The sequence below is a fragment of the Carassius gibelio genome, chromosome B4, assembly GCF_023724105.1.
Source record: "Carassius gibelio isolate Cgi1373 ecotype wild population from Czech Republic chromosome B4, carGib1.2-hapl.c, whole genome shotgun sequence".
Classification (NCBI taxonomy): domain Eukaryota; kingdom Metazoa; phylum Chordata; class Actinopteri; order Cypriniformes; family Cyprinidae; genus Carassius; species Carassius gibelio.
The window spans coordinates 5915209-5937957 of record NC_068399.1 but is presented as its reverse complement, the minus strand read 5'-3'; the positions used below and the strand labels follow the sequence as shown (position 1 = coordinate 5937957).

The 22749-nt window shown below is 40.7% G+C and overlaps 1 protein-coding gene across 4 annotated transcripts in view; it reads left to right on the top strand.

Annotated features, from left to right (window-relative positions):
* Positions 1-22749, top strand: part of LOC127955932 (gastrula zinc finger protein XlCGF7.1) — a 43946-nt gene that overhangs the window by 16359 nt on the left and 4838 nt on the right. The window contains exons 1-2 of one of the 4 annotated variants that reach the window (XM_052553597.1): positions 14377-14573; positions 14779-14916. The exons of 2 other annotated variants lie outside the window; for them this stretch is intronic. In XM_052553597.1, the coding sequence (XP_052409557.1) occupies positions 14832-14916 (85 nt within the window). In that variant the 5' untranslated portion in view covers positions 14377-14573; positions 14779-14831. Of the gene's footprint in view, positions 1-14376; positions 14574-14778; positions 14917-22749 lie in introns of those variants that run through there. One more of the 4 variants, XM_052553598.1, reaches the window with a different exon arrangement.

Here is a 22749-nt window from a genome sequence, read left to right as displayed (position 1 = left end):
GACCTCAACAAGCTGTCTAAAAACATCAGCAGGTTCAACCCGAACTCCACAGAGAGCCCCGACATCCAAGCTTATCTGCGAGAAATCGAATTTCACCTGGAAGTGAGACCTCATGTGACTGACAGAGACTGGTTATACCTCCTTAGAGCCACGTCCAGTCCCGAGGTACGAAACTTTCTAGATCGACAGCCCAGTCAAACCAAGTCAAACTACCAGCGACTTCGTGAGGTCCTGATTAAAGAGTTTACAGACCCAGAGTCTGAACATGGACTGTTAACTGCCTTGGAAACCAAACAAGGTCGTCAAGAGACTCCACAAGCTTATTACAACCGACTCCGACAAGCCTACTTTGGTGCACACAACAGCCCTGACCTTGAAGAGGATGTGAACTTCAAAACCCTCTTCCTAAAGAATCTGCACCCCGGAGTAAGTCACCATCTAGGTGTCATGGCCTGTCCGAACTCCATGACCATCCAACAGTTGCGTGACCTAACACAGAAGGCCTATAACAAGCAGAAGTTGGCCTCAAAGAAAGGTAACAAAACATCCACACTCTTGAACTCTGTCAACAAAGACTCAAGCCTTGCACTGGACGACACCCAGTGGCATCACAACACCAGATTCTTCCATCAAGAGCACAGAGAACGTGACGCCCATATCCACGACAGCTTTCAGCCCAACTGCTGGAAAAATCCATGGGACCTGCCACGCTTCTCAAGAAACCAAAAGGATAACATCTGGAAACCTAACCAGATATCCAATGGTAATCACCTGACTCATCCAAGAGCAACTCGTGTGGGTAAGCGACAACAAAACCCACCTCAGCACCACTCAGACATGCACAGTGCTGAGTATGCACAAGAACATAACCGCTTACCATTAGAAGACACGGAACAAGTCATGGAACAACTAAGAGAGTTCCTTCAAGACAATTTACATGCATATGACCACAAAGTTGAGTCATGCTCGCTGTGACCAGCGACAGAACGGAAGGCCGGTGATCACCTGGTGCACCACATCAGAGATGACAAGCACCTGTTCAACAACAACCCAGAATGAACAAGTCTTTCACGGCCAACTGTTGATGAAAAATCTGAGGTACTAAAGGACATCACCTCAGTCACTAACAAACTGTCAAATGAACTCCAACTCCAAGTTCCAAATTCCCTGTCTGTGCAACAGCAACCACCAGAGCACAGAAGGTCAGAAAGTCTGCTACAGCCAGAAGGCATCACAAGAAGAATGCAACATAGGAGACAAGTTTTGCAACTCAGCTTCACACAGCCATGCCAAACTGCCTCCGACTGTCTGCTAAAGAACTTCCTGCCTTGCTGGACTGACCCCTCATTAGACCATGGACACGCCCTCATCCAAGCCAAGGATGCAGAGAGCCAGTCTTCAGTGACATGCTAGAAAAAGGGGGAGACAACACAGACTTGAACAGATCTGACCACACATGCACTACACCAGTAACACACAACATTACCTACACCCAGAGGTAAACACAAATCTACTGACAGTCAACAAACATATTCTTCCCACAGGTAGAATATCCAACTTTTAGCGTAACAAAGTTACACATACCCACCATGAAGAAACATGCAGCCATCCTCACAATAGGTAGAACACCTGACACTAAGTTAAGGTTCACGACACACTAGCTGCACCTGACATCCTAGCTCAATAGTAGTTGTAACACATGCTAGGAAAACCCACAGCAGCCTTGTTTTGTTTTGTTCTTCTTTTACCTATCCTTCTCCTTCCCCTCTTTCCTGAGTAGGTGAAACGCCTAGACACCCTGCGAGGGTCGAAGGTCTGATATTAGGATTGACTCGCAACACCTAATATCCGCCAGCCACTCTAAACTGAATGGAAGCCAGAGAGCTCCATGCATGATAGGTCAATTCATTGAATTGAAAATGAAATTACTATAAAACTAATGGTAAACATGTAAAGTAAGACAACCTAGAAGAACCAAACAAAGTTAACCACAAATTTGATTGATGAATCAAAATAAAAACAATTTCCAAGACGATCTAAACTATCCTCAATGTGCTAAACTACATTGACTAATTGAACTTAACCACGTGTACCTAAATAACCTGATGCCTGCACCAGTACAGTAACTGTCATGGAGGTGTTGTCTTGCTGTTTGCTGTGTTTGTCTGCTTCTTCTGCCTTTGTTTCTCCAGCGATCGACGATGTCTTCACCTAAACACCTCGCCGATCGAAAGGGGGATATATGTAGCAGAAATGAGTCAAATCAGACAAATCAAAGAGTCTATCAGAGCTGTGTGCATTGAAACATGAGCTGAATTCCTCAGGAAGTCATAAATCAGTTCTAGTGCCACAAGAACCAAGCAAGATAACCAACCAACCAACTTGTTCACACAACAGCTTTCAACATTAACACCAATAGAACAATTATTGACAATTTTAATTCGAAGAAGAGATTGTCAAATTTATTGTTCGTGATTGGAATGCAACGCTGGACATCACATGTAAACCCAGGAGATCAAGTTAAATACTTGCATTGACTTCCCCCCCCAGCCAGTGAAACCAGACTGAAATTCCTAAGGGGGAAGGGCTTTAAACCTTTGTCTTCACAGAAAAGTCCTTTGCCAGAGAATGGCAAAGAAACCCTTTTTATACATTATATATGGACCAGAATGAACTCAAAAAAGACTTATGAATGAATCATTTCATTGCTTAACTCCATATTCATTTACGTGTAACCCACACATTTGACTATCATGTATAATCACTTATTGTGTATGTCTTTTGATAACTATAGGATACCTAGTCATGTCTAGTATTGAAATAATCGCATTTTCTTGCTTGATATTGTCCTGACAATCATTTATTTGTAAAATATATCATAATCATGTTATAGGAATCATGTCCAAAATTAGACCCTGTGAGGCAAGAACCACATGCTTGGTAAGATAAACAAATGATTTATGATACCCACCCCAAGAACATATCTGATTGGTCAAGGCAACATTTGAGGGGTGGCCAACAAGAAAGTTTAAATACTTTGGATACGATTAAATTTTTGCTTTTAGTTCTAGTCTGCCTGCTGCTATTAGCCATGTCGGCTTTTAGTCTGCTTTTAGTTCCAGCCTTGCTCGTGCTATCAGTCATGCCTGCTTTTAGCTTGTAGCTTTGCTACCTAGCTTTAGCTTGTAGCATCTAGCCATGCGGTTAGTCATCATTGTTCTTTGAGCGCGGTTCCAGCGTGCCTGCCTGCTGCTACTATGCCACGATGAGAAAGAAAACAACCTAGTCTCGTCAAACTTTATTTCTTTTCTTTTCCGTTTGAGAGTTTCATGTTCTGAGTTAAGTTTTGTAACGTCCATTCAACTTCAACCAGCGAACACGACTCTGCACTTTCAGCCAACGCCCAAGCACGGGCTCCCCAAGACGTCACTTCAGCCACTACTGAACTTCCAGCCAATCAGCGACACCGGGATACCCCTTTCAACTGGAGTCCCTTTCACAGCAAACGAAGGCAACGTATTCCCAGATATTTGTTGTGCTGGTGTATCTAATATAATTTTAGTCACATTGAGGAACTCAATGCAAGGGCTAATTACGTGATTGATGGTTGTTCATGTCTATGCAATTTAACGTATTGCTGTAAACTTGGGATTCCATATTTCCATTCTCTTAAACTCATCTTTCCTTTAACTTTCGACCTTCCTGCAACTGGTGTGAATGTGTGTGTGCGTGCGTTTATGTGTTAGATTAGTTTATATGTCTTAGATTTATCTAATAAAGCCTTATTCATATTGAAAAGAGAAGTATCTTGTGTTTTGTGCTTACAAGTTAATGTCTTAAACTGCCGATCTTGTTACTGTGCTAATTGATAGTGTTTTCACTATAGTTTGGATATTAGTATCCAGCGCAGATTTGATGTTAAACGGCTCGTTCACTGAACCGCAGGCGCGTCTTTGTGAACAGCCGTGAAACAGTGATTCTGATCAAATTCCCTTTAAAATCTTAAATGATTCCCTTAAATTGACCTGTTTCCCTTACAGCATTTAACGAACACATACAAGTGCGCACTTTGGCAGAATTCAATTCAAATAGTCATCAACAGCCATTAGGTAAATTGCCTTTAAGGTAAAATTGCGCATCAGAATGGACAAAATAGTTTTTTAAGTGAGAAAAAAATGAAATTTAAAAAATACCAGCAAATGAACATGTACAAACTGTGAATATTCGCAGTATCAGTATTGAAGGAGAAGTTCTGGATTTTCATTTTTTTTGCCCTGCAACTCGCTTGAAGAAGTTCAGGCAAATAGAAACACCACACACTAGCAATCCTTGATTGAAGAAATGTGGCAAAACATCTCTGGAGAGAACATTCAAAAATGCTTTCCATATTTGGATCAAATCGGCGTGACCGATTATCGGCGCCGATATTAAGCATTTTTATTGTTATCGGCATCGGCCATTTTCGAAACCGATTTGCCGATAAAATCATTTTATTTTGAAATGCGCAATCTGGCAATGATCCAGCCACCTCAGTCAGAGCGCACTGCTCTGTGGCCTAGACTAAGTCCTGCCCATCGTCCGTCCGTCGATTTGTTGGGAGTCACGAGCCTGGCCAATCAATATGGCTGGAGCGGCTGGAAAATGTTCCTCTCTCACACCGAAAGCACAGGAGCTGCTTCAGTGATCATCATCACACATCAATAAGTTCTCTCTAAAATCTCTCGAAGGTAAGAATGCAGTAAACGTTCCTGAAGTTGCAATAAATCACTACACTGAAGTTGCAAAACACCTAAAGATCAATTTATGATGACAAGCCCCGTTCAGTTATTATACTGTGAATTCCCGGTCAATGTCCGTCATTGCAGTGATATGCTTTAACGGATCATCACATCAGTGCTGAGATAGTGAAACTAAAACCTACTTCTCTCACCATTCGGCCAACTTAATGTTATATTGTGAATAGATTATCAACACGAATGAATTCACTCACGTCTGCCGCGTTTTTTTTTTTGTGTGTTGTTCACATAGCTTCACTGAACAGCGTCCGTTCCGTTAGGGCTCTTAGTCAAAACAATTGTGCATATTTGGGGAAATATTGCTTTATTCTAACATGATTGCAAAATAATTTATCATACAGATTCGGAATAACCATTATGCAATTTTGAAGAGCTGAAAGGGCATCAAGCGCGAGCTCTGACGCCCTGACGCGACGCGAGATCCCTATTCCTGATTTAGTTATATCTAGCTCTCTCATTTGACTAATAACCCTATGCTAATAAAGGAAATTGTCAATAATGTCACATTGCACGTTTCTGGATGACGCTGTCCTGTATACTTCCTAGTTTGTATCGCTGTGATAAACAGTCAAACAAACATTTAACACATAAAAAAAAAAACACTATTACAATATGGGTTGTGTGTAGGGCTGCATGATATTGGGAAAAAACGACATTGCATATTTTATTTTTCTGCGATATATCCCAGACAGCAACATAGTGTTGGCCAGACCTGGGCCAAAACTGCTTGCTGTCTGGGATATTGCAATATTTTTTCTGACAAACAAAAATTGGGTGAGCACACTTACATTCTCGTTTTAAATGATTTAAACATCGACACCAACTTGTCAATTGATTAATATGCGCGAGGGAGAGAGAACAAGACAGCGCTCGTGTTGTTTGAAGATGGATCGCTCTCTCTCTGTATCTCTCACGCGCGCTCTCTATCTGTCTCTCTCTCTCTCGTGCGCGCTCTCACACTCTCTCTCTCTGTCTCGCGCTCTCTCTCTCTCTCTCTCTGCCCTGTTAAACTTGCATGTGTTTTTCAGTCCTGTCAATGATAAACTTTCACTCTATGATGGTTAAAATGTGCAATTAATCCGCGAATCACATTCGGATTAACTAAAAAAGCACACACACACACACACACACACACACCCTTACGAAAAATAACCATGGTTTTATTATAGTAAAACTGTAGTAACCCATGGTTTTTTGGCGTGTTGACTACCATTTGTATAACCACAGATTTACTACAAATACCATGGTTATACTATGGTTAATTTAGCAAAACCATGGTTAATTTGTGGTTACCATGGATTAACTATAGTAACCATGGTTTTTTTGGTTTTATTTGTAGTAAAACCATGGTTAATTTTCGTACGTATATATTTTATATATATAAATTTTTCTGAAATGTTGTGCATCAGGTCATGCAAGCCTGCATCTTAAAGCTAGGTAGGCGTGACTTAAAAATCATCATTGGAGAGTGTGTGCCGAGGCTCTGAGCCAGAGACAGTAAAAGAAATGGACACAGCGACCCCATTGGAACTCAATTGAGACAAATGAAGCCCAGTTTTAGCGTTTTTTAGCACTTCCGTTTCTGACGCGCAGACTCAAACGAAGCTTGACGACGTCAGCAACCTGTCTGACAGATGTAAATCTTCTAAGTGGCTGTGCGTGCAAACTGCCATCGTTAATCTTGCAGAGACGGCGAGCTTGAGCGGGGAGTTCTTTGTCGTGAGTGAGCAGGAGTAAGTATTCTGATTAATTATTTTGTATAGTATTTTAAAATGTAACGCCAGTATGCCATATTAAGTTAATTGCCTGCGAGCTTCTCCTCCTGTCTGTACGGTAATGCGACAGAGAGCCGAGTGGTTATGACGCAATCGTTAGCCTATTTTTTACAAAAACTGTTTGTACGGGGCCATAATGTGTAACATAGAAGGTAATGGAGCCCTTTATACATTGTCGTGTATCTTTAGAAATAAATAATGGACAAACAGAGTCTTTAAACGCCTCAGATGTAAAGTTATTCGCTGTCAAAGTGACGCCAAAATGAATGGGAGTCAATGGGTATGCTAACGCAAGTGAAGTTCTGCTAAAAGATGGCAGCCCCCACCCGACTTCAACTTCCGGTCGAATTCCTTGCCCCTTGCTCTGAGCAGACGACCGCGCGGACAGGTGTGCATGGTCAGTAGGCTTCAAAAGCAAAATTGCACATGTGCAGGCCGAGTGAAGAAGCTCATTGCTACTTGAACCTGTGCAATCCGTCAATAAAAGAATATAAAGGCAGCGATGTGCAATAATTCTGGGCAATTGCAGAGCGGACCATCAGCCTGCGCATTCAGAAGTATAAATTGAAGAAGTCTGCATCCGCGCTGGCCTTGTACACTTCCGGATTGCTCATGCGGAAAGTATAACACAGGCGTTACAATCGCAACTTCTTTGTGCTGTTACTCCTTTCAAGCTGAATCTCACAAAATAAGCCAGCTCCCGACAGCATCAGGTGTTTTATTTATGGGGAGTAGAATTGTTTATTTCAATGAATGTAATAGATTATATATCATAATAGTTAGGCTATAATATTATAAATCAGGTTGGTTTGTATTGCTGACGTAATATGTAAATTGTATGCAACTTGCTCTTAGACCATAGTGCGGCCCGCTGGAAAAAAAGGTTGAGAACCACTAGGTTGCTGTCCCATTTTATACAGGAATTGTTCATTTAAATATAATCAAATTATATTGTTAACACAAGTTCATTTAGAACTTTTTTTACTTATAAACTCCTTGAGAATTTAAAGTTAGTTTAATAGTATTTAAATTATTGTAAAAAAAAATACGTGTTTATTCTTTAAGAAAACAAGGGAAAAAATAAGGGACAATCTGAATATTTGTTTTGCTTTACATATTTATGTAGGCTACAATTATTCAAAAAAATAAAATAAAAAATAATAAAATAATATCATTAAAAAATTGGCCTGAGTAATTTTGACCATTATAGAATTGTGACTTTAAAAATTAGTCACTTAGGTGGTAAAATACTGTGAAATTAATAATGGCACGGATTTTAGAGCATAACAACTGAAGGTTTATGAAACATTAGCCAATAAAGCATTTTTTTAAACAACGGAACTTAAATATTATTTCAACCATACAGCATGTGAATAAATAAAATGCATAGCCTACTTTTCATAACATTTCATTATTCATAAAATGCATAACGTTGGTGTTTGGATTTGTACTTCGATATAATGAGCTCCAAGTTTAAGAATAGCCCTAAACTAGTTTCTCTCTCTCTCTCTCTCTCTCTCTCTCTCTCTCTAACAGCATTAGCTCAATAAATTATGTCTTCCTTCAGGTAGAATGAATGTTTTCGTGCTTGCTAAATGTTGGGCTCATGATCAGTGGCGGAGCCAGAGGGCTAGTTGGGGGACGAAGTCCTTGCCACCCCTGTTGCCACCCCGCTGAAAACATTACACTGTTTGATTTTTACGAACATTTCTCAAATCTCCCAGTGGACGTGAATGCATCCTTACGCAGCACACACAAGCGTGCAGCTGGTGCTACACTTTTCATTGGTTAAGCTGACACGCAGCTCCTTCGTGTTCCAAACAGCTCCAAAACAATACGGCAGCATACACGGGATCGTTGGAAGAGCGTTTTACTGGTATGTACGGCTTTTATTGGTATTAAATTAAACGAAGTACTGTTTTAACGAGAAGGGAGATGTTACACTGTAGTGCTTAGCATTAATACTTAAATGAGCATTACCGTTACTAGCCTCGTGAAACTGACTGACTAACGTTAATACTGTCACGCCTGCATGAAGATGCTTAAAACATGTCGTTAGCAAATGTTCAGCAACAATCACAGACATTAGGTAGGCTTATTCATATTGGCACGTGTAATGCAGCATATTAAACTAATCTTAATAAAACCACCGTGGAGATACAGGGATGTATCTTTTCGGCGCCTCGCGCTTTTTCACGTCAGTTTGGGTGACTTGGGTCTGAGAGGGTCAGATTATAATTTCACAAAGTCATCTGAAGAAATTCCATAGCTTAATGTGAGGGACAGAAGACCATTTACATAATTAAATTAAAGTTTACAGACACTCGTTTTCCCTCCTCTTCGGCTGTCAATCATTCTCCATTCAGTATTCAAAAAACGCGCGCGCCTCGTCCGGTTACAGTAGGATACACGGTAAAACTGTCCAATATGGTATATTCACATTATAATGCTTGATCTGTAGATAAAAGGCTGTGGATTTGCATAAAATGACTTTATTGTGTGTATTTGTATTTCATATTTGAACAACACAACAACTGGAATTTAAAACTGTGAAGAAACAAATGATCAATAAAGTGTTGGACAGATATACACTCGGATTTGTGCACTCGACATTTCTTCACTTTGTGCCTTGAACTTCTAAATGCGCATTTGTGCAGCGCAGCACACTGTGACCCCATTTTGCTTTGAGCACATCATTCTGCACCCGCGATGCGCAGACGCGCTTTGTGCGCTCTGTTTTGAAGCGTTTCATATTATCATGGTTTTGCGCACTGAAAGATTATTAAAAGCCTATATTTTTTTAGACCTAGCCTACCCAATACATTTAAAATAAGCTTAATTTAATTGTATATTATTTATGTGTAATGTAGGCTATATAAATAAACTATATACTAATAGTAATTTGTTTTTATTAACATGATTAGATTTTATAAAGTTACTGTGCAGATTTTTTCAAGAATTATTTTTTGCTGCCCATTTATACACTCACTAAGGTTAATAAAAATACATAATACATTTATGTAATATTTAAAGGTGTTAACTGTAATCTTACAATGCAAAATGATAATTTACAAAGGATTAAATTCATCACAATTATGTAAGTATCTGGATATTTGCCACAGGGCGAGGGCTTCTATAACCTCTCTTTTTTTGACCGTACATGTGTTTGCATCCCTGACAGTAGATGTGACTGTAGAGATGTACTGAAGTACTGAAGTACTGTGGTACATATTTGAATGTGTACAACTGCCTTGTCCTGCCTTGTTTTGACAGGTCCAAGTTTACCTCAGTTTTTGTTTATTACTGGACTTGATTAGTCCAAGGAGAACTTTGAATACTTGTTCTATTTTTGCTGTATACTTAATACATATATAATTGTGTACATTTTGGAAAATAAACAACTTTAATTTAATCTGTATACATTTTGTGGAAAATAATTTATTTTTAGTGTAATTGAACACTTTGTATATTGACTCCCTGTCATTAATACACATTAATAATTTTTGCACAAACACTTGAATATGAGGGTCGTGGTTTTCACTCGCTCCAAGAGCGCTCCATCACGAGTACAATTCATGCCAACAGCCCATAATATAACTGCATATTCAGCAAGAATTCATGTTAAACATATTTAGCTTGATCAGAAGGTTGACTGCAAGAGTCGAGCGGGATGTTGTTTGTCTGTTTCTTTTACTGATTATTTTCGGGTTAAAGCATGATTTAAACAGATTCACACTCAATCGCTTTTGCAATAATGGGTTCAAACAAATTTAATCTTACAGTGCTACATTATCAGCATGCTATCTGATTTTGAAATCTTAAAGAAGTTAATCGATCTGTTTAGATAAAATAACTGACAAAAATATACTGTTATTTTCATCACAAACAAAATTTTCACAGCAGAAAGCAGCAATTAAAGATTAGTTTGGCATGTGATATAGGGAAAAAAGTTTACACATAGCTTAAGACACTTTGAAACTCTCCTGTTATTTTTTATTTTTTTATTATTATTATTTTATATGCTATGTTATGAACATAACATTTCAAACATATTGAAATCCTTTATTCACGGAGTGAAGGTGGAGCGTGTTTCTGGTATCAGGGCGTGGAGCGGAAGTTGTTGCTGCTCATAGAGAGCTCGATTCACCCGACGAAATGAAGACGACCGCGGGAACACAAGCACAGTACATCCGCCAAAAATCAACCTGCAGCAATGCTCGTTGATCGACTCGCTAAGCTTTATTTTTGTAGGTCGCATGGCAGTAAATAATTCGATAATATGACCATGCAGTCAATACAGATATTTAATAAAAACATTAAAACAAGCAGGGCTGTAAAAAAAAACAATAAAAAACGCACGCCAGATCTACACCGGACACAACTGGAATGATCCAAAAAAAGACAGCAGAACCCAGTGATGGATACACTGAACACGATCCCCATCAGTGAACTGATGCTCGTTCTGTTTATGATTAAATGTTCTGACACTGCGTTTAGATGATTTGACACTGTAGTGTGATGTCATAAAGTTTAGACACACTTTTCGCTGTGGGGCACAGATGAAAACTTTCGCGTCAGGTGTAGACACACAGAAAGTCGCTGCTCTATTTACAAATAAATTCTAAAAAAAAAAAAAAAATCTAAATCAGTGGCATAATGAGATGGAAATATAGACTAAGAAAAAATATTAACAGGTCCTCCGTCCATGACACTGACTCACTGCTGAGCTGCCAGTTTTAATCAGTTTTAATCACTCAAGCTGAGTGGATGGTTAAATGCATGATGGGCTAGTATTAAAAATATAATAATAATAATAAAAAAATAAATAGCATTTAGGTATAACAGTACTGTTTTTTTTTTTTTAAATCTTCTTGTTGCAGTTATAAATTTTACTGCTAAATGAATGATAAAGAACTATGTTAAAACTTGTTTTGTAAAATTTCTTCGTCATTGAATATTGATTTAAAATCGGTTTAAATCATAAATCAGATTTTTTTTTCTAAAATAAAAAAAAAAAACTGGGATTTTTTTTAGGCCATATGATATTACCCTACTTTAAAAGCAAGTAAGAAGTTTCCCTTTAAAATCACTTAAGTTGTCAATTACTAAAGCTATTTTTTACATCGTGTGAATGTTGGTGATTATAATGAGAGAACTTGAGTTTAATCGTGAGGACGTTTTATTAATTCTTTAGAGTTTCAAAGATTTAATTGTGCCGGTTTAATTTTATTCGTTTCTTGTTTTAGGAAAATTAGGCCTAAATAATGGGAATAATATTATACAGTGCTTCACATTTAAACATGCAACAATTTCTTAATCAGTTTACAGACAAATGTCTTTTTCCCAAAAGGTTATGTCAAAATAAAGGACAGGTAACGAATAACAAAAATGCATGTTGTTTTATTAAAGGAAAAACTATATTTAAAATATAAATTAAAATATAGGCAGTTGGGGGTTCGGAGCCTTGCTCAAGGGCACCTAAGTCGTGGTATTGAGAGTGGAGAGAGCACTGTACATGCACTCCCCCCAACTACAATTCCTGCCGGCCCGTGACTCAAACTCACAACCCTTTGATTGGGAGTCCAACCCTCTAACCATTAGGCCACAAATTCCCCCTATTCATCAACAGCAATTCAAGTCACCTTCATTTATATAATGCTTTAAACAAAATACATTGCGTCAAAGCAACTGAACAACATTCATTTGGAAAAAGTGTCAATAATGCAAAATGATAGTTAAAGGCAGTTCATCATTGAATTCAGTGATGTCATCTCTGTTTAGTTTAAATAGTGTCTGTGCATTTATTTGCAATCAAGTCAACGATATCGCTGTAGATGAAGTGACCCCAACCAAGCAAGCCAGAGCCGACAGTGGCAAGGAACCGAAACTCCATCGGTGACAGAATGGAGAAAAAAACCTTGGGAGAAACCAGGCTCAGTTGGGGGGACAGTTCTCCTCTGACCAGACGAAACCAGTAGTTCAATTCCAGGCTGCAGCAAAGTCAGATTGTGCAGAGGACTCATCTGTTTCCTGTGGTCTTGTCCTGGTGCTCCTCTGAGACAAGGTATTTACAGGGGATCTGTATCTGGGGCTCTAGTTGTCCTGGTCTCTGCTGTCTTTCAGGGCAGTAGAGGTCCTTTCTAGGTGCTGATCCACCATCTGATCTGGATACGTACTGGATCCGGGCGACTGCAGTGACCCTCTGATCTGGATACAGACTGGATCTGGTGCCTACGGTGACCTCGGAATAAGAAAGAAACAGACAAATATTAGCGTAGATGCCATTCTTCTAATGATGTAGCAAGTACATCGGGTGTTATGTGAAGTGTTTCCAGTTCTGTTTTACCTAATTAATGCAGCCTAAAAATCCTTTAAAGGATTTGGAAATTAAATGCATATTAGTATGTTCAAATAATCGAATTAGCCAGATCCTGATTAGTGAGATGATATCATCTTGAATGTGACATTTCATCTCGGATGTAATAAGCAACATACGAAGAATGGGCCCCAGGTCTGCCCTCGAATAAACATTTTTCTGGTTGACTAGTAGTCGTTCATTTTAAGCACTCAAGCGGACACATAAAGCTTGCCCCAGGACATCGGCAGAATTAATGACAATCAACGTGTCAACAGAGGCCGAGATGGCAGAAAGTACATCGTGTTTGATTTCATTATTTTACAAAAGCGCAATGTTGTTGTTGTTATAGTGACTGCACACAAATAAACAGTCTTTACAGATTTGAAAGATGTGTTATTCTTATCTGTATGACCCAAAAGATAGTATTTTAAGAGCAAGGGGCCGCACTGGCACCTCCATCTGTCCTGCAGTGAGCGCTACTACTCCGTTTTCACACTCTGCACAGACACTTGAATAGCACATATTTTTCTAGATTAACATTAGCTTGAGCAGCCATGTAAATTTGCTACTACTTATTACTACATATTTCTGATTATAAGCCCTATTTGAGGTTGATGAATGATAGGCAAGCATTTGGATCTACAGTATTCCAACAAAATCCAGCATTAAACGATCTGTCTGTTACTGACTGTCTGAACGCACCACTTTCTGTGTTGTCTTTTTTTTTTCTGCGACTACACATCTTATAAAATTTTAGTTGACCAGGCCTCTTCAAGAGGTTAGCTGCTAACTTATCAAGTAAAGCCTATATGGTGTTTTGGTTGATTTCTGTGATAGTCATCACTTTTACTCAGGCCTTGTTTTGTAAGATTTAATCTTGTCTGATTTGTCAGTGGTCTGTACTGAACTGAAATTAAAATAAAATAAACAAACTTCTAGTCATCATTCAGTTAATCTCATGTCGATTTATTTAATGTCAAGAAAGTCAAGGATATATATATGTACAGTATATGTATATCCTTGACTTTCTTGACATTAAATAAATCGACATTATATATATATATATATATATATGTGTGTGTGTGTGTGTGTGTGTGTGTGTGTGTGAGAGAGAGAGAGAGAGAGAGAGAGAGAGAGAGAGAGAGGGAGTATATAGTTGGGCCTAATATGTATTTTATATAAAAACCTTGTTTGTTGTGTAATAGTTAAAAAGAGATTTTTGCTATTTAAAAAAAAGACTAGAAATAAGATTAATAGAACTTGTTATTGAAGAAAACAAAGGCTACAGACACCAGTTATAAATGGTTGCTGCACCCAAACATGTTTTACCTTTTAGATGTGCTACACACCCTTTATGCACAGTCATTTTCAACACTTGTTTATTTATATACACTTCTATGGACTTTTAGCGCGTAGATAGGACTTTTATTTTGGTGTAGAAGTGTGACGTCACCGCTTTGCGCCGCGATCCTTAGTTTGTGATTCGGTTGAGCAAATGTTTTTTATTTTAATGATTTAGTGATTAATACAATGCTAACTGTTTTATTCGTTTCATAGAATAAACTGTTATTAAATGTAAGACCATAATGCTTTAGCTATTAATGAACGTTATTTTTGTAAATACAACCACACTTATCATAACAGGTGCGTCAAATTTCAGTTTGTCTGAAGAAAATATTAAGGGTTTCTACATTTTGTGCGCTTCTGTTAATTTATAGTTACAGTTTGAGTGTTTAAGGCTAATCGGGGTCATTGAATAACACTCAATAGGGACCTGATTGAGATCGGGATTTTATCAGTTAATTATTCTAATCTTATAACGTTACATGACAAATTGTCTAAACACAAGGGAAAACTCATGGAGATGCGACTGAGCTCTCCATGTGACACAGCATTATAAAAATGGCGCTTATTAAAGAGGAGAGTGAAGACGTGAAGATTGAAGCAGCAGTCCGAGTGAAACATGAAGATATCGAGACACAAACAGGTTAGTTTTACATTATCAACCATCCTACGAAGGAGGAGTAACGTTCAAATAACATGTCAGATTGCATATGTACATTCATATAAAGACATGGAGACGTTCTGTGTTAACACAACCAGAGTTCTCCGTCAAAAAAAAATTAGTTTTTAGTGTTAAGAAATACATAAATTAAGAAAACATGAGACATTTTTAAATGGCATGGATGATTGAGCAACATTTTGTAGTTTCAACATAATTTATTTTTTCAGACAATCTTCCTAAAATACATAAAGTATTAGCTTTATACAAAGTGACCCAAATTTATTTTCGTTAAACCATTTTTTTAACCATTAATTAATTTATTTATTTATTTTTACAAAAAAATTCAATTCTGCATAATCAGCTTTGTTCATTCAGTAGACAGCACAGGAATGCTGAACGCAAACATTTTTAATTTGTTTGTTTACGATCTTGGGTACTTTATTTATTGTTGAATATATTATTGTTTTCTCTGTGTACAAAATGTATTCTCATAGCTTTGTAAAATTACGGTTGAAGCACTGACGTCACATGGACTATTTTACCGATGTCCTTGGTACATTTTTGTGCATTGATCGTGGTGATATCTTGCTTTCTATGGAGGGTCAGATCAGCTCTCAGATTTCATCAAAAATATCTTCATTTGTGTTCTGAAGATGATCGAAGCACTTACGGTTTTGGAACAATATGAGGGTAATGCGATTACAATTTTTCCTTTCTCTTTGGAGTGTTACAAGCTCTAGGTGCATAAAGAAGATCTGTAAAGTTACTAAGACTAAAGTCTCAAATCCAAAGAGATATTCTTTATAAAAGTTAAGACTTGCCCCCCCCCCCCCCCAAAAAAAAAAACCGGCTAATTCTAACACGCCCCCACATGTCTATGTCACTATGTGGGAAGATTTGCATAACGTTGCCCAAATGTTCAGGCAAAAAGGTGTTACTTTTATTCTCTCTGTTTCCGCTGCTGCCATGTCGTGGAGTTGCTGTGTGTTTCGTTTTGAAAGTGAAACTACTAGTTTGGTTTTCCAAAAGAGGACATGACTAGAAATCAGTGGTTCAGTTGTATTTCAGCACTGTCACAGAACAGTCCAACCCAAATACTCAGATGTGTGCTGCTCATTTTGTGGAGGATGAGGACTGTTTCCTGAACCAGTAGCCTGCAATGCGTCTGTGAATTAAAAAAAATTAAAATTAAAATTAAACGTATGCATTTAGCAGATGCTTTTATCCAAAGCAACTTGGAGTGCATTCAGGCTATCAATTTTTACCTACCATGTGTTCCCGGGGAATCGAAACCCCCAACCTTGCGCTTGATATGGCAATGCTCTACCAATTGAGCTACAGGAACAGGAATGTTTAATGTTTTCATTGGAAACTCCCCACCAGGTACAACATTCTGATTGCTTGCATTTGTTTTTAAGCCCATAAATAATAATGTACTTTATCTAATAAATTTAAATTGTAATGTACTCATATTAATATATATAAAAAAAAATCTTAACATTGATGGTAGGTTATCAATTCCACAAATTAATGCACTCTCTACTTTTTACATATAAAATAAAGAGTTCTAAACTACTGTGCTGTCTTTCGTATCTTACGCACACACACAGGGGCGTAGCCATCTTTTCAGAAGTGAGGGGGACAGAAATTTTATATATATATATATATATATATATATATATATATATATATATAAGAAGTCTCTTCTGCTCACCAAGCCTGCATTTATTTGATCCAAAGTACAACAAAAACAGTAATATTGTGACATTTTAATATTTAAAATAATTTTTTCCCTATTTGAATATATTTTAAACATCATTTTTTAAAAACAGTTTTTTTTTCAGTATTCTTTGATAAATATAAGGATCCAACGATCAGCATTTATGTGAAATAAAAAGCTTTTGCAACATAATACACTATATCATTCAAAAGCTTAGAGTCAATATATAATTTTAGTTTTTTGGAAAAAAAATTATAGAAATTAACACTTATATTAAGCAAGGACTCTTTTGTGGGTTCTAGTCTCAGGCCAGCAACACCACTCTCCCCGGGCACCACTGCTCCGGGTGTGTGTTCACTGTGTGTGCACTTTGGATGGGTTAAATGCAGAGCATGAATTCTGAGTATGGGTCACCATACTTGGCTGAATGTCACTTCACTTCACTTTGAATTGATCAAAAGTGATGATAAAGTAATAATCTTTCAAAAGATTTCTATTTCAAATTAAATGCTGTTCTTCTGAACTTTCTATTGATCAAAGACACCTGAAAAAAATCAACTGCGCTGGTTTCAACATTATCATAATGTTTTTGTTTTTTTTTTTCTTTTTTGAGAAGCAAATCAGAATATCAGAATTATTTTTGAAGGCTGGTGTGACTGGAGTAATGATACTAAAAATTCAGCTTTGAAATCTAATTTTTTTTTTAAATATATCCAAATAGAAAACGGTTAATTTAAATAGGTTAATAAAAATATTTCACATTATTTTTTTTCAAGTAATCTCCAGCAGGTGATAAATAAAGGATGAACAATGCAGTATGCAGTAATGCAGTGCAGAAGCAGCAGCGAGAGCACATTATTGTAACGTGAAGGCGCATTCAAATAATGCGCGAGTGTGAACCTTTTCGGTTCACATCTTTTACTGCATGCAGTGTGAATGCTCTGATCTGTTAACATGGGCTCGGAAAAAAACACGCACCACAGACGGAGGGTGTGAACCTGGAGTTACGTAGGCATATGCCCAGTCTGTTCTGTCCTCATGCTCCATTTTGGCGTGCTGCATTCTTATTGGATCAGATAGCATCATACAGTATTGGATAGCATACTGTGGGAGGTCGGGCCATGGAAAATCATGCTATAAAAGATTTTTTTGATGATTTTGATTAATCGCACAACCCTGTCACAAATTGAGACATTATGTTTACGCAGCACAATACACAACGCAGCGCATAAAAAGACAGTAAAAGTAATTATAATCAGTAATTAATCCACAATCCACAAATTACTTAAATTATTTGGTTTATAAACGTGCCTTACACTCCCTCTGATGCAAGATAAACCAATATCCTGAGATACATTGACTGAACTACTAAAAGAGAACTGATGATGGGATGTGCACGAGCAGAGCAGCTGTACTAAGTCTCGTGCTGCTGGCCTGAGAGAGGCACATGTTAAGGGGCGTAACATTTTCCCGACACGCTTGAGGCATTCAGCCAATTACAACAGGCCAATCAGAGCACATCTCTTTTTCAGATCGATGAACCTTTTAAAAATCTACATGTTTCAGAAGGTATGGAAGCAGCATCATATGAGCCCTTTACAATAAAAAAAGTATCAGCTCAACACAGAATAAGGGTGTGACAAGATACTTATTCCATGAGACGAGACAGGATTAATGAGATGAGACAAGATTTTAACACAAAATCCCAAAAATGTAGAAATGTAGGAGCAGTTTGAAATTAACTTGTACATTATTAAAATAAACAGCAATTTTAATACATTTCATGTTGTAATGTAGTAAACAACATTGTAACAATGTTCGTATGGCAGAGAAGGACTTGACCTTTTGTCAAGTCCGATTTTACTCAAAATCAAAAAGAAAACAAACTCGCACCACATGCGCATCAATAATCAACATTCACTTTGATTACTCTTGGCTTCTCTCTTTCCGACTGCTGCTTCCTCCCACGAGTCCTCAGGTCTCTCTCTCATTTCTGGATAGCGGCTGGCTTAAATACTGCTTCCCCACGCCCATCACTGAAATGAGAAGCAGATGTCACTTGTCTCTCACCTAACCCACTTACCACCGCTGATCTCTTCACCCTCTCTCCCGTCGCAGACCTCGCTAAACCACGCCTCCCCTGCCACATACCCCCACAGCCCGACTCAGGCCGAGGAGCCATCCGACCTGCAGGACCGCGCCCAGCCCCTTGTCCGACGCGTCAGTCTTCAACAAAAAGGGGAGAGAAAAGTTAGGAGAGTGCAGGAGCGGTCCACCACACAGGGCAGCCATAACTCGGGTAAAGGCCTGTTGGCACCGCTCCGTCCATTGGACCGTATCTGGTAGTGAGGTCCGATTAACCAGGAATAAACCTTCTATAATATCCCGCCAGCCCCAGGAACTGCCTCACTTCCTTTTTGGTCTTGGGTCTTGGGCAAGTGGCAATTGTTGCCGTCTTGTCAATTTGGGGACGCACCTGCCCGTGACCCAAGTGGAAGCCCAGATAACTTGCCTCAATCCGCCCAACTGCGCACTTCTTCGTGTTGGCCGTTAGCCCTGCCCGTCTCAGCGCCTCGAGGACAGCCCTCACATGCTCCATATGCCGCCGCCAGTCCCCACTATAAATGATAATATCATCCAGGTAGGCGGCGGCATATGCAGCATGCGTACGCAGCACTTGATCCATGAGACGCTGGAACGTAGCGGGGGTCCCGAACAAGCCAAACGGAAGCGTCACAAATTGGTGTAAACCAAACGGCGTGGTGAAGGCTGTTTTTTCTCTAGACATGGGAGATAAGGGGATCTGCCAATATCCTTTTGTCAAGTCCGATGTTGAATAAAAACGAGCCCTACCTAACCGATCGAGCAACTCGTCAATCCGTGGCATTGGATAAGCATCAAATTTTGACACTTCATTCACCCTGCGATAGTCCACACAAAACCGCACCGAGCCGTCCGTTTTAGGGACCAAAACAATCGGGCTCGCCCAATAACTGTGGGACTCCTCGATTACTCCTAACCCCAGCATCGCTTCTAATTCTGTCTGAACCACTTTTTTCTTGTGTTCAGGTAATCTATATGGCCGGCTGCGAACTACCACGCCCGGCTCTGTCTCAATATGGTGCTGAATCAGATTAGTATGACCAGGTAGAGGCGAAAACACGTCTGCAAATTCGGACTGTAACTGCCCAATGTCAGTGAGCTGCGAGGGCGAGAGGTGATCCCCTCCCGGGGCCAGGGTGAGGGATTTTTCTTTATTGACCGCCTCTTGCCCGAGATCCTCCTCTCCGCTCACCGCCGTCGCTAGCAACACTGACTCCTCTTCGCTCCATTTTTTAAGGAGGTTGAGGTGGTAAATTTGCCTGGAGTCGCCTCTGTCTGTTCGTACTACTTCATAATTGAGATCGCCTATTCACTGCGTGACCTCAAAGGGTCCTTGCCACTTGGATAATAATTTGGAGCTGGATGTCGGCAGTAATACGAGCACTTTATCTCCCGGTGCAAATTCTCAGAGCTTAGTTCCCCTGTTATACAGCTGGCTTTGTCTGCCCTGGGCCTGGAGCAAATTCTCCCGCCCCAGTGTATGGAGTTTTGGTCTCAGGTCCATGATATATTGAATTTCGTTTATGCTATCCGAACGTCCGTCCTCCAAAGTTTCTTTCAGGACGTCCAACACCCCACGGGGCTGGCGTCCGTAAAGAAGCTCGAAGGGGGAAAACCCCTTGGGGGACCTCGCGCACAGCGAATAAGAGGGGCTCTAGCCATCTATCCCAATTTTTAGCGTCTTGTACGAATTTACGAATCATTGTTTTCAAAGTGCGATTAAATCGTTCGACCAGTCCGTCCGTTTGTGGGTGATAGACGCTGGTCCATACCGCTTTAATGCCCAACAATTTGTATAATTCGCGTAACATGCGTGACGTAAACGCGGTGCCCTGGTCCGTGAGAATCTCTTTTGGGATTCCCACGTGGGATATTAAACGAAATGTTGCGGAGCCCCACTGCTTCGGGATATCGTGTTGCGTAATCCACTATGACTAACACAAAACGATGTCCTCGTGCGGATCGTTCTAATGGCCCGATGAGGTCCATACCGATTCGTTCGAAGGGGACCTGCACTAGAGGTATAGGGCGCAACGGTGCTTTTGGAGTGGCCGGTGGGTTCACCAACTGACATTCCCGACACGAGGTGCACCATCTGCGGACGTTCTCGTGAATGCCCGGCCAAAAAAATCGGGTCATTAGACGATTTAGCGTGGTTGTCATACCTAAATGCCCTGCCATTGGATTACAATGTGCCATCTGGAAAAGCATTTCCCGACAGCTCTTAGGTACTAATAATTGGGTTGTATCTTCCTTTGTCTGAACGTCTTGGGTCACTTGATACAACCGGTCTTTAATAACGGCAAAATACGGATAAGAGAGTGGACGGTCAGGATGGAGGACCTGCCCATCGATGGAACGGACCTGCTCAAATGCATGTTTAAGGGTCTCATCCTGGGACTGCTCCAGAGGAAAGTCATCGCGACTGGAAAGGTTTAACCTTGCCAAATCGCTCGGTTCCCCTGAAGCTTCCCCACTGGGTCCTGGTACAGATTCTCCCACCTGAGCGCTTGCCCCTCCCTCCGGGCCTCTCTTCTTCCCAGAGGCATCCACTGTTAAGCACCCCAATAATTGTTCAAAAGCTGGCCAATTGGTCCCCAAGATTAGTGGATACCGGAGGCGCGGACTAACGGCCACCTCCACATAATGCTTTTGTCCCCTAAATTTGATGACTATGGTTTTTACAGGGTATTCCACTATATCCCCGTGCACACACCTCACCTTAACCATGCAGCCCCTATCCAATGCCCCGGATTGTATCAGGCTATGATGGATGGAGGTCTAGTTGCAACCTGAATCCACCAAAGCCTGATAGGTACCCCCCTTAATACTCACAGGTATTTGATACAACCCGGCTTGATCGGGGACAGCCTGCGGGTCGTCTGGGATCCGGACCAACGTCCCCACCTCCATGACCGGGCAACGGTCCACGAAATGGCCCGGATCCCCGCAACGTCAGCAGGCCGGCCCAGGCCTTCCCACCACCCTAGTGGTTTGAAGAGGGTCAGGTGATTGACATGGGGAAACAGCAGGTAACTCAACCAGTCCATCCCCGTGCGGCGGCCCCATTCCTCTAGTAGGACCCCGTGACATAGCTGCCGACTCCGCCCCTGTTCTCCAGCGGGGTGCAGCCCTCGGTGGCCCCGCGAACTGAGACCTGGGTAGAGGGACAGGCTTTGGAGAAAGAGGGGAGAGAGAGAGGGGGGGAAGAGAGAGAGAGACAGATGGAAGGGGTTCGCCAACCCCGGAACATGCCGCCAGCTGATCCTCCGCCAGTTGGATGGCCAGATCCAGCGACGCCGGCCGGTGGCACTGGACCCACTGAGCAGTCCTCTTTGGGAGTCGTGAGATGAACTGCTCTAGCACCACGATGTTGATAATGGTCTCGGCGTCACTTCCACCGGCCAACAGCCATTTGCGGCACGAGTCTCGGAGCTGCTGGACTAAGACAAAGGGCCGGCCCGCTTCAGTCAGTTCTAGCGACCGGAAGCGTTGACGGTGCTGCTCGGGGCTGAGGCCGACCCTTTGGAGCACTGCTCTTTTTAAGTCTGCATATACCAGGAGGTTCTGGACGGGCAGTTCCTGAGCAGCCTTCTGGGCCTCCCCGGACAGCAGAGGAATTATCCTGACCGGCCTCTGTCCTTTGGCCACCCACACGCCTCGGCTGTCCTCTCAAATAGATCAAGGAACGCTTCCGGATCATCCGTTGGCCCCATCTTCGCCAGAGGCATGTGGGCAGCAGGGCTGGAACTGGGGGAGGCTGACCTCGTCCAAACCTCCCGGTCCAGCAAGCTCCGGAACAGCTCACGGTCCTCCCGCAGGACCTGCATCATTGCCTGAAACCAATGTTCGTGGTCTGCTCGCAGCTCCAGCAGGGCTTGATGTTGTTTCTGATAAAGGCCCGCGAGCGGTGTAATGAGCTCCGCAAACGGCATTGCCGATGATCCTGATTCCTGATAGGGTTTGCATGGTGGCGTCGTTCTCCTTCCATC